Source organism: Diabrotica virgifera, chromosome 8, assembly GCF_917563875.1.
Source record: "Diabrotica virgifera virgifera chromosome 8, PGI_DIABVI_V3a".
In the NCBI taxonomy this organism is placed as follows: Eukaryota; Metazoa; Arthropoda; class Insecta; order Coleoptera; family Chrysomelidae; genus Diabrotica; species Diabrotica virgifera.
This window is the reverse complement of record NC_065450.1, coordinates 230,163,876-230,176,559: the sequence shown is the minus strand read 5'-3', so window position 1 is coordinate 230,176,559 and position 12,684 is coordinate 230,163,876. Positions and strand designations below refer to the sequence as shown.

The following is a 12,684-nucleotide window of genomic DNA, read 5'->3' as shown; positions in this document are numbered from 1 at the left end:
ACTATGTTAGTAAGTCCTTGGCAAGTTTCTCGACGAGAAAACTTCCCCTGTGTTGGTTGTTAGCTTTTACTTAGCATTGGGATAACTAAATCAATCAACTATTAATCATTAGTCTAACGCGATACTGCTTTCTGAAAAATTGCATTGCAGTGGAAACACACTAATACATTAATCGTTTTGGTAAAAAATTCGAAGGCTAATATAGAAAGAAATTTTTTTGATAAAATTTGATTTTATTATTCAATATACACCTTCGAGGCAATACAACCATTATAGCGGCCATAAAACTTTTCCATACCATTTTTATAAAACAATTTGTCTTTAGCCTCAAAATAAGCCTCAGTCTTGGCGATTACCTCTTGATTATTGCTAAATTTCTTTCCAGCGAGCATTCTCTTGAGGTCAGTGAACAGATGGTAGTCTTCTTCTTCTTAAAGTTACCTCTCCTATCGGAGGTTGGATATCATAATGGCTATGGTCACTTTGTTAGCTGCTGCTCTGAATAGTTGTAATGAACTACAGTTAAACCATTCTCTAAGGTTCCTCAGCCAGGAGATGCGTCTTCTTCCTATGCTTCTTCTCCTTGGATCCTTCCTTGCATAATAATTCTCAGCAACTCATATTTTCCTCCTCTGGTAATGTGACCTAAATACTCCAGTTTTCTAGTTTTTATACTTTTCATAACTTCTAACTCCTTATTTAAACCCTTTGAACCCACTGAATTTTCAATATTCTTCTGTAACACCACATTTCGAACGCTTCTATTCTTCTTATGTGTTGTCTCTTCAATGTCCAAGCTTCCATTCCGTATAGCAATATAGAAAATATGTATCATCGTAGAGCCCTCAATCTGAGAGGCAACTGAAGGTCTTTGTTTGTAAGCAGTGTCATCATTTTTATAAATGCTTGCCTTGCAGTTTCAATTCGGACTTTAATTTCTTTGCTTTGGTCATTTTTGCCATCAACCCAGGTTCCCAGATATTTGTATGTCTTAACCTTTTCTATTTGGGTTTGCTCTATCATTAACCTTCCATTTCCATGTTCTGTTTTTGAGAAAATCATTAGTATAGTTTTTTTCTTGTTGAAGTTATACTGCTTTACGCGCGATATGAGGGTGAATTTTTATATGTTAAAACCTACGATCCCGGCGCATGCGCATTATAACTTTGTTCTGATTGGATATTCAAATGACATGTCAAAAATTATCCAATATGGCAGCTGTAGCGCTGCTGTGGTTTGGACGGTTGACGGTTTGGTTTTCTATGGTTGTTGCGTTTTAAAATTTGTGGGAAGAGAAACAACAAAGGTTAGTTAATAGTTATACTGCCTTTTTAAATAGTTTTCATATTATATTTTTGAAGTCATACTTCAAAATGTTTTAGTTTATGTATTTATCAGTCCAGAAAAGGTGTGGAAAGAATATATTAGTGTTTTTAAATATATTTTTCTACAAACGTGTTAAAAATGCAATTTTTAGGACTCCATCGGAGCGTTAAAAATGCTACTTTAAGGCACTGGTGCTTTAAAATTTTTAAGGCACTGCAGTTAAAAGTGAATTGTCAAATTGTGAAACGTCAAAATATTTATATTTCATTTATTAACATTAATATTAATAATACAACTTGCGCAATTTGACAAAGGTGGTTTAAAAGGTTTTTTATTATAATTTTGTGTCTTTGGATAATAAAACATCTATTTTTATATTTCACTTGTCACCGCGATGTATAATTATGTATATCTGAAAGGTAAGTAGCATGCGGCTTGATGGCCTTGTTGGTAGAGCATTGGACCAGAGATAAAAAAATCGCGGGATTGCGGGTTCAAATCCCGGACGATACTTATTTTTTTTAATATTTGGCATTGTTAAGTTTTGGTTCATTTTTGGTAATTATTGTTAATTTTTTGTATTGTAACTGTTAAGTAGGTATATTTATTTCGTTGAAATTATATTATAAAAGAAGTATAACTTCTTACGTGCGTACAAATTACACACACATTCTTTTTTATTTTTAGTCCGTATCGAATGCAATAATCGTTAATTCTATTTAGCAATTCTTGTAGCGATTCCAGGGTGTCTGCCATTATAACGGTGTCATCAGCGAATATTATGTTATTTACTATTCTTCCGTTTATAGAGATTCCATCACTTAGCTCCGCTATCGCTTCCTGAAATATGGCTTCACTGTACAGGTTAAACAGTAGCGGCGACAGAACACAACCCTGTCTTACTTCTATCTTTATATCAATATTCTCGAATTCTTGTTCTTCTATCTTTATATTGGCCTTTTGATTCCAATACAGATTGATGATAATTCGTAAATCTCGTCTGTCTATATCTCTGTTTTTCAATAATTCTATTAGTTTTTCATGTCGGACCCTGTCGAACTGGGAGCCATATCTGGTAAATACGTTGGCTGCAGAAGCAATTTGAAGACCACTTCATGAAATTTTAGCATCGTTTTCATTGATTTGTGACACTGTGCGTTGTCTTTATGAAAAAGCACTTACTTTTTCTTCAAATGGGGGCGTTTTTTCGTGATTTCGCCCTTCAATAGACTCCAATAAGGCAATACAATAGTCCCTGTAAATGGTTTTTCCCTTTTAAAGATAGTCGATAGATATTATACCATGCGCACCCCAAAATACTGATGCCATAACCTTGCCAGCTGACTGTTGCGTCTTTCCACGCTTTGGAGTCGGTTCATCACATGCACTGACGTGCAGTGCACTCGACAGACCGTCGATTGGACTCCGTCGTGAAATGATTGTGAGCTCTCGCAGCATCAACTTTGCACAGAGCTTTCGCATACCCAAATATTCATGCACAATATATCCAACACATTCATTCCTTTGATATCTGTAGAGTCTCGGCTATCTCGAACAACTTTACGGTCATACAAAATTATTTTGTGGACTTTTTTGATGTTTTCGTGGGTAACAGCCACTTTGATTCATCCACTGCGTGCATTTCTGAGTGCATTTCTAAACGGTTGATTGTCCTGGTGCACAGTCCGAATGTTTATCAAGCCAAGCTTTGGATTCGATAGTATTTTTTTCGCCAAAAAGCAATGCTTTATTACACAAAAATCTTTTTATCCAACTTTTTTATTAACACATATTGCTTCTCTTAAAATGCTATATTGTACAAACTAATAGTTCCACAGCTGTCAAATTTGTTTATGATTTTTATAATATAAAAATCATATGGATTTAATACCAGGACTTCTTTTTCCTAGGGCTTTTCATCGATTGTCATTAGTTTCGAGCTTCTGTCATGTGTCATATAATATTAATATATCTACGTCATACGTCTTTGGTTTGTATCATTGGTAAATACCAATAACGTATGGCGTAGATATATTAATATTATGTGACACATGACAGAAGCTCGAAACAGATGACTCTGAATGAAAAGCCCTATATATGAAAACTTGAAAAATTTTATGATTTTCAACGAATTGTCAAAGTTTAACCAAACAAAGGAAAACAATGTAGATATCATCCAAGAAATTGTTTTGTTTGTAAATTAAAAGCCATCTGGTACCTATGTTTACCAATATTTAAAACTGTTTAAAAATAGTCCGATTTTTTGTAAACTGATATGTAGTAACTTTTTTGCTTGACAATCTCAAATTGCCTAAAAATTTAGATGAAGTTACACGTATGCTATATACAACAACCTCTACTTATTGGATTGCTCGGCCGGAACCGAGCCTGAGGCGAGCTCGGTCTTTTTTTGAGCGTCTTTTGAGCTTCTTCTAATCTAACTCACACTAATCTATCTAGCTAGTAATTAATTTATTGGACCTTATTTTTGGGATAGAACCATAACAGTTCAAGAATATTGGGCAAATTTAAAATTGGAGTCAATTATAGAACTAGCCAGACTCTTTCCTGATTATGTAAATCCTCATTTCGTGGATAGATCAATTTGGTTTCGGCAAGATGGATCACTTCCTCATTACCTTCGAGGCGTTTGTAACTTTCTCGCCAATAAATTTCCAAATCGTTGACTTGGAAGACGATGAGCTATCGAATAGCCACCAAGATCCCCGAATTTGACACCACTAGATTATCTTTGATGGGGATGTTTAAAATGCAAAGTATGTGTAAATAGGTCACTATCCAAGAACTGAAATAGAGAAAGAGAGTTAATAGATAAAGAGAATTACAGAAGAGATTGCACTGATTTCTACGGAAACGATTAGAAGTCTTTAAGAACGGATTTTTGTTTTCAAAGACAAGGTGGTCATATTAATTACAAACAATGTGTATACAGGGTTGCGAAAATGTCTGGCAAAAAACCGCTAAAACGATTTTTATAGATTTTGGTGGCTGAGGGTAATTTAATGCGGCCGATATTATAGTGGTAAATACATTGTCAAATCTTCTGTTTCTCTGGAAATCTAATGAAATTTATAATTTTAAATAGAGCACCCTATATATTTTTTATGTTTTCGAATCCTTAAAAAATACTGATTATTTTTCATATGATATTCCCTATACCTAAATGCCATAGATTCGGAATTATTGCTACATTTATTAAAACATTTTTTTAAATAATTTAAAAAAATCAATTTTTTCGGCCCGGATAGACATTATTTTAGGTTCTTTGGATCATTCGGAACAAAAAAAGTCTTTTGTATTTTTTCTCTAAAGTTAATCTTTTTCGAATTATAAACAATTTAAAACTAAAAAAAAAACGAAAAATTACGATTTTCAAGGTTTAAAAACACAAGTTAAAAAAAAAATAATATAATTTTTTAAATAACAAAGTACCTAAACTCAAGATCAAACCTTCTTCTATCAGACACCTGTAAGAATATTTGGAACGTTATACATATTCTAAAATATTGTGTTTTTAATTATTATTGAAGCGCATATAAGAAAACAGGCGATCGGGCTGAATTGACAACCAAAAAATAATATTTTAAAATGAAACAAGACCAAATTGCTTATCTATAACTGATAAAATAATTCTTGAAATTGAATTCAGGCACTTCGTAGTTTTAAAAATAATATTTTTTACTTGTGTTTTTGAACCTAGAAGATCGTCATTTTTCGATTTTTTTCAGTTTTAAATTGTTTATAACTCTAGAAACAATTAACGTTAGAGGAAAATTACAAAAAATTTTTTTGTTTATAATGATCCAAGGAACCTAAACTAATGTCTACCCGGGCCAAAAAAATTATTAAAACCTTTTTATATACTTGGGTTGGTTGGTGTCACGGACTCCGCAAATTTTGTAATCCATTTTAAAAATAGTTCTAGGCTACCTAGACACCTGAAATTTTCAGGATAGCTTAGAACTAGCTAACAATGCAATATTTATTGCTATTATACAGGGTGATTAATAATTAGTGGGGTGAAGCTCCGTAGATCTGTTATAGTAATGTGTAGCGATAAAACTTAATAACAAAAATTGTAGCGAACTTTGATTACAAAATTAGTTAGAATGTTACAGGGTGTTCGATAACATAGTGGCAGACCAAACTTTTTTTTTAAATAGAACACCGTGTATTTTATTTTATATTCGAAATCTTCGTAACTTTTCGGTTACAAAAATATAAAGGTTTGGTGTATTATACAGGGTATTTACAAAGTTATAACCAATTTTATATGAAAATCTTAACAAGTTTAACTACCTGTATAAATAAAAGCAAGAACAAGGTCAATGGCTTACTGACGTCATATTTTTTTTATTGTCAAAATTTTCGTAAATCGTTGTTTTGCTAATTTTCTTTATATTGAATACAGGGTGAGTCAAAATGCAAGTACATTATTTTCTCAGTAATTTTAAATAGAACATCCTGTATTTTATATCATTATCGAAAATTACCATTACCATACTATAATTTTTGTAACATTCCCTATGTGTAAATTTATTAGTTTTCGAAATATTTTCATTTTTTAGAGCAAAATTATCAATAATTACGGGTCTAAATCTTTCCAAATTTTAAGTAAGCCATAACTGAATAATTGTCTAACTAAAACTTACAATTTAAGATTACTGATTATCAATCTGTAATCAAAGTTGGCTACAATTTTTATTATTAACTTTTATTGCTATCTATTACTTATAACGGATCTACAAAGCTTTACCCCACTGACCAATAACACTGTATGGATAAATCGACTTTTTTTTTAATTTCAAACTATTTTAAAAATGTGACTAATGCAGTGATATTTTAAAGTACGTTAATAAATCGATATCTACAAATTGATGGTGCCTCAGTGGCATTAGACTGCAGATCGAGAGGTCCCCAGTTGGAAACCAGCTGTTGCGTATCTTTTTTTAATTGTTTTAATAAATAATTTAAAGTTTATATTTAAAATTATAATATATCATTTTAAACAACCGTGGTATTTTAAAAAATACTATTTTATACTAGTGTAATTTTTGGAATCATAATTATAAATAACAGTTATTACACCTACTAAAAATTCATATTTTATAAGTTAATTATTCTTTCCAAACTTGTTGTGTCCTATATGTACAATAACAAAACCGCGATTTTTAAGCATGTTATCGTTAAATCGTTTATCGTTAAATTATTTTATATTCTTTCCTATAAATAATAAAAAGGTTTTATTATAAAAAAGTTCTTTTTTATAATAGTGTAATTATTTTTATAAATTGTTTAAACATTTTTTTTAATAAATGAAGCAATAACTTCGAAAATATGTCATTTAGGTATAGAGAATATTATATGAAAAATAATCAGTATCTCTTAAGAATTCCAAAACGCAAAAAATATACAGGGTGTTCCATTTGAAATAAGAAAGTTCATTAGATTTCCAGAAAAACGGAAGATTTGACAACAATGTAATTACCACTATAATATCGGCGGCATTAAAAGACCCTCACCCACCAAAATCCATAAAAATTTTTTTAGCGGATTCCGAGAAATTACCGTGTTGCCAGACTTTTTCCCAACCCTGTATGTATATATGTATGATATATGTTTGTGCGTTGTCTATGTCCATTGAATACATAGTTATTAAATATACTTACTAGTGGCCTCTGCGGTCCGCAGATCGGCATAATTTTCTAGATTATTTACATATCCGGGAATTGTGGAAATGCAGGTTAACGTTAATTGTCCGTCGTCTCCCACATGTAGGTCGGATACTTCCACCGACAACTGTTTGATAGAAAACGCTTTTTGATCGAAATATCCGTGGCCGTGGATCATCCCGTTGGAAAACGATTTCGTTAATTTATCAGGAACCTGTAACAAAGTTAGGCCGTTAGAGTTAAATTAATTGGTATTGAACATATGGATTTTCGGTCTGGTTATTAGTCGGTCTGGTTTTGTATTTATTATAATTTAAAGAGCGTGGGTTTTGCATTTTACCACGTTTTTATATAACATACTTCCCGGCTTCTTAGAGATCTGAAATTTTCAGAATAGCTCAAAACTCGAGAACAATGCAATATTCAACAGCTTTTACATGGATGCGTTGAGTTTTATTTTGACTTTTAACCTATTTTAAATACAATGCAATTGCATTAATAATGCAACGACATGTAGATCCCGTTGATGCAATTACAAGCATTCGACGGCAGATAGAGGTTCCCGGTTGAAACCCAGGTGTCCCTTATTTTTTTAAATTATTTCGAAACATGTTTCATTAATTTTTAAACATTAATTTTCTTTTATTGATATGAGTTTAAAATCGATTACAAAATTCTTTCGTGACATAGGAATTGAAACAACAAAATAGTTTATGATTCTATATTGTGTCCTATAAATATTAAAACGTGGTATTATAAAAAGTTATTTTTATAACAGTGTAATTATTATTTATTAAATTTGTTTATATATATACAGTGTGTCTGCGTACCTTGGAACAATATAGGAAACTTTTTTAATATCAATTTTACGAAAAAAAGTTATTCTTCATACAGTGCTCTGCATAATGTAAAACCTAAGATGCAATCATCAGATATCAAATTTTATCAATAATATACGAGGTATGTCCAAAAATATGCATTTCGCTCAAGAGTAAAGTGCCTCTATATTTTCCAATATCGAAAATTGTTATTAGGAAAAGTTGTTTGTAATTAAAAATTATGTTATAATATGCATTTACGTTCTTCTAATTGAAAATTTTTTTTTTGAAAATATTCCTCAAATTACGGATACCCAACATCATTTCTATTTAAGATAATTCCGGTATTATTAATTTTGCGAAAAAAAGTTATTCTTTATAAAAATATCAGAATAGTCGAAAAACTAAGATGTAATCCTAAGATATAAATTTTTTTCAATTTTATACGAGGTATGTCAAAAAATATGAATTTCGCTCAAGAGTAAAATACCTTTGTAGTTCACAATATTTCAACTAGAAGGATGCAATTGCATATTGAAACATAGTTTTTAATTCTGAACAATTTTTTATTATAAAAAATTTCAATATTGTGAAAAATAAAGATACTTTACTCTTCAGCAAAATCCATATTTTTTGACATACCTCGTATAAAATTGACAAAATTCAATATATTATAATTGTATCTTGGTTGTTAGACTATTTATAAAGAATAAATTTTTATAAAGAATAACTTTTTTCGTAAAATTAATAATAACGGAGCTATCATAAATAAAAATGATGTTGGAATATAATTAGGAACATAGTTTTTAATTACAAACAAAAATTTTCGATGTTGTGAAATATAAAGGCACTTTACTCTTGAGCGAAATTCATATTTTTGGACATACCTCGTATATTATTGATAAAATTTGATATCTGATATTAAAAAAGTTTCCCATATGGTTCCAAGTTACGCAGACACGCTGTATAATAATTATATTATTAATAATCACCTTTTAGTGATACCTCAGATATTATAAGTGTTATTTTCTGACTTTCTGCCTAACTGGCGAGATTTTTTCTACGAATAGGGATTAATGACAAATAAAAGAGTCGCAATAATTAAAGACTAATATGGCATTATCTCATTTAGATTAATTTTTTATTAGATTTATCAGATAGTTTTAGGATTAAACCAATTCAAGTCAATATTTTTGCGGGTAGGAATTGTTTTAAAAACAGCATGTGTAATTTTTGTAAATATTAGGTATCAGCAATCTTCTTGATGAAGCTAAGGTACGACCTAGGGCATTGTTGACATTAAATTAACAAAATCAAAAACGGTGTCAAAAGTAAAAATAGACAACGATTACAGTCAGATAAATGAAAGAATACCCATGAACGATCACATCAATCACTTATTTTGTATTTGCTGTCTTTTCTATAACAAACAAACGTTTGTTATAGAAAAAGACAGCAAACACAAAATAAGTGATTTATGTGATCGTTCATGGGTATTCTTTCATTTTGCTGACTGTATGTACAGGTACCTACTGGTTTCAACACTGTATGTATATTTTGCATGAAAATTATTATATTCGTAATTTTTTAGGCTGCTATAGGCAATCTGAGTACGTTATATCCTGTACAGTATAACTTGAAGATATGTAGTGATTGAATAAATCAACGTATGTCAATTTATTTTTGTTATAATTATTAGTGCTTTCTGAAGTTAAATAATAGGTCTGGATCCCGCGTACCAAAAAAAGTTGATTAATAGCCAGCTGAAAATTTGTGAATAGCTTAACGGTGTCTAGTCGGACAAACTTTGATGTATGGGAACACTGGAACAGTGGAAGTGTTAATTGTGAAACAGGTTAAAAATTTGGAACGTCAGACTACGAAAACGTCCGATGTATTTTGTAACTTGTGAACTTGTGTTTTGAGTGAAATTATTCAAGAACTTCAGGAGGAAGTCTTAAGCTGTCAAATGATGGAAAACATTGTAAACAAGAAATTGATGTTACAGAAAGTTTTCAAGACTGTACTATAAATGCGTATAAACACCTGAACAAAACATTATAAACTACACGCTTTTTATACGCCTGCTAAAGCACACATGGAAATTGCTTTTATTATATTACAAAAGCCTATAAAGGGCAGACGTTGGTAGTAAAACAGGTGGCCTTTAAACGATAAATTAATTTCAACAGGTAATCAAACACGAGCCTTTTAACCCACTCTTTCGTTTGCAGTAGCAAAATATTAATAGTTCATTCACTCACGGTAACATATTAAAAAACCTTCAAATGTTAAAGAACTGCTTGGATTAGTATGAAATTTGGCATTTTTCTTCTTCTTCTTTAGCCCATTTCTATCCAACTTTGGACATAGGCCTTCCCCAAATTCCATTTCCATCTGTCCTTGGCTGCGCTTTTCCAGTGAGTTCCTGCAGCTTTTATAATATCGTCCTTATATCGCATCTGAGGTCTTCTTCTTCCTCTTCTTCCTGTCCACGGGCTCAGTTTTGTATTTCAGCGTTCCATCTTTTATCTTCCTATCTCGCATTGTGGCCCGCAAATCTCCAGTTTAACTCCCTTATATGTTCTGTTACATTCTTTACCTTTGTTTTCTCTCTTATCCATTTGTTTGACTTTATGCCTTGCAGTTTTTTATCCAACATGGATCTTTTCATCTTTCTTTGAGTTATTTTTATTTTGTTTTTGTTGGCATTTGGAAGAAAAAACGTAAGTTCAAAATAAGTCCAGAAATGGACAAATTAACTAATTCTAAGCAACGTTTGTTCCATAAAGTTTTTCACTAAGTCAATACTTTTCGAGGTTTTTGGGAGTGAATATGATCATTTTTTAAGAAAAAACCACATTTTTAGACGGTTTTTCGCCAATAACTCAAAAAGTAAATAGTTTATCTAAAAAATTAACAGAAATATAGCTTATATAAAAGTGAAAAAAAAATGGTTGGTGCATGTATGAAGTCTACAGACCAAGTAGAAGCAGAGTTGTAGCTAATAAAAAGTTGGTTCTTTATATTTGTATATCTATTTCAACGTGAAATAACCAAAAAATGAAGCACTTCTCGGGAAAAACTCATAACAACTTTTATAATGTTTAAAGTGTTTAAAAAAACCTATATTTTTGTTTTTAAAAAAAGATTCCAACATCAAAAGTAAGCAAGTTACGCTCGAAATAAAGTTGTTCCTTTTTTTTTGGTAAAAAAATATCGTTAAAATTATTACCTGTATAACATCCTAAATGAAATTGATAGTTATATATGTATTATTTATATGATTTGTAAGTTTTATCGGTTCAAAGTGATTATTTTTGAAAAGATTTAGTATTAAAATCAATTTTTTTATTGTGAACAAAAATGCTTTTTTTTTTAAAATAACTTAAAAAATATTATTATTGATATCAAAAATCAGAAAGAATAACAAAATATAAGCTTTGCTTTTCTGAATATTTTGGCTTTTTTGTTTCTCTGTGTAACAAAAATTGTTTTACTCTTTCAGGGGCGACGGTACCCACAATTTTCCACAAAAAATTGACTGAAATGGGCAGTGGTATACATTTTGTACCATATTTACACTGATTTTCTCTACTTCTATCCATTTAAGGTAAAATTTGCTGTAGGATTTCTGCCCCTGAATAAGTTAAGATATGGCCGTTTTAAATTTGAATATACTCATGATTAGTGACTTGCTCAAGCCCTTTCATCTACAGCCCTTTCAAAAATAAAAACTTTGAACCAATGAAAAAGATCATATATAAACAATAGATCACAAGTAATTTGTGAAGCAGTCACGTTTTATTTCATTTGAGATGCTAATTAGGGGGTGCTTTTCACGACTAAAGCAACCAACTGTATTTTAAGCGTAACTTGCTTACTATGGATGTTACACACTTTTTTAAAAAACAACAATACAGCTTTCTTAAAAACTTTAAACAAGTTATTATGAGTTTTCCCCGAGAAAGTGCTTTATTTTTTGATTATTTCACGTTGAAATATTCGATTTGGAATTCGACGATTAAAACCCTAATTTACATTAGCTACAACTCTGCTTCTACTGGGTCTACAAACTTCATACATACACCATTTTTTCACTTTTTTATAAGCTATAATTTTGCTTAAAATATTGTTTTTGATAAAATACTTACTTATTGAATTATTTGCGGAAAACCGTATAAAATCGTGTTTTTTTTATTGAAAAATGAATATATTCACTGGCATAGGCATAATATATGTAACTCTAAAAGTATTGACTTAGTGAAAACACTCTATAGTAGAAAAGATGTTTAGAATTTCTCAGTTTATCCAGTTCCGGACTTATTTTGAACGTATATTTTTCATCCCCGAAAAGGAGTCATACTTACCCTTAGCGAAAAATCACACGTCGGCACAATATCACTTTTTGCTTTGACATATTAGCTGTGTGTATGCCAAAATTCATGTCGATCCAAGCGGTTCTTGAAAATTCGGAGGTTTTGCAATACTCTACCGTGAGTGAATGGACTGTTAACCCCCTTTTTGTTTGCAGTGGCAAAATATTAAAAGTAACAGATTTAATTTATGTAACAAAATACCAGTTCATGGCATAACGTCACGTCGTCGTCCGTTTATTTTAATGACATAAAATGGTTTCTATGTACAAATCACTGCTTGGTTTTACAAAATGTGTGGGAAATGTTGTTTACCCTTTCATAGATCCAGGGTTGGAATTGAGTAAATGCTAATGGAGTTGAGATCAGATAAATACCGCTCTTAATGTAAACATTGCTGCTACATATGAATCTCTATTTATAGAACAACAAATAACTTATGTTTGTCTAATCAATCATTTTAAAAGTCCA

General features: G+C 30.8%; 1 protein-coding gene across 1 annotated transcript in view; it reads right to left on the bottom strand.

Annotated features, from left to right (window-relative positions):
• LOC114328657 (uncharacterized) overlaps window positions 1–12,684 on the bottom strand; it is a 669,257-nt gene that overhangs the window by 36,037 nt on the left and 620,536 nt on the right. Inside the window, exon 5 of the mRNA XM_050659768.1 lies at window positions 7,017–7,233. Within this exon, the coding sequence (XP_050515725.1) occupies window positions 7,017–7,233 (217 nt within the window). The remainder of the gene's footprint in view (window positions 1–7,016; window positions 7,234–12,684) is intronic.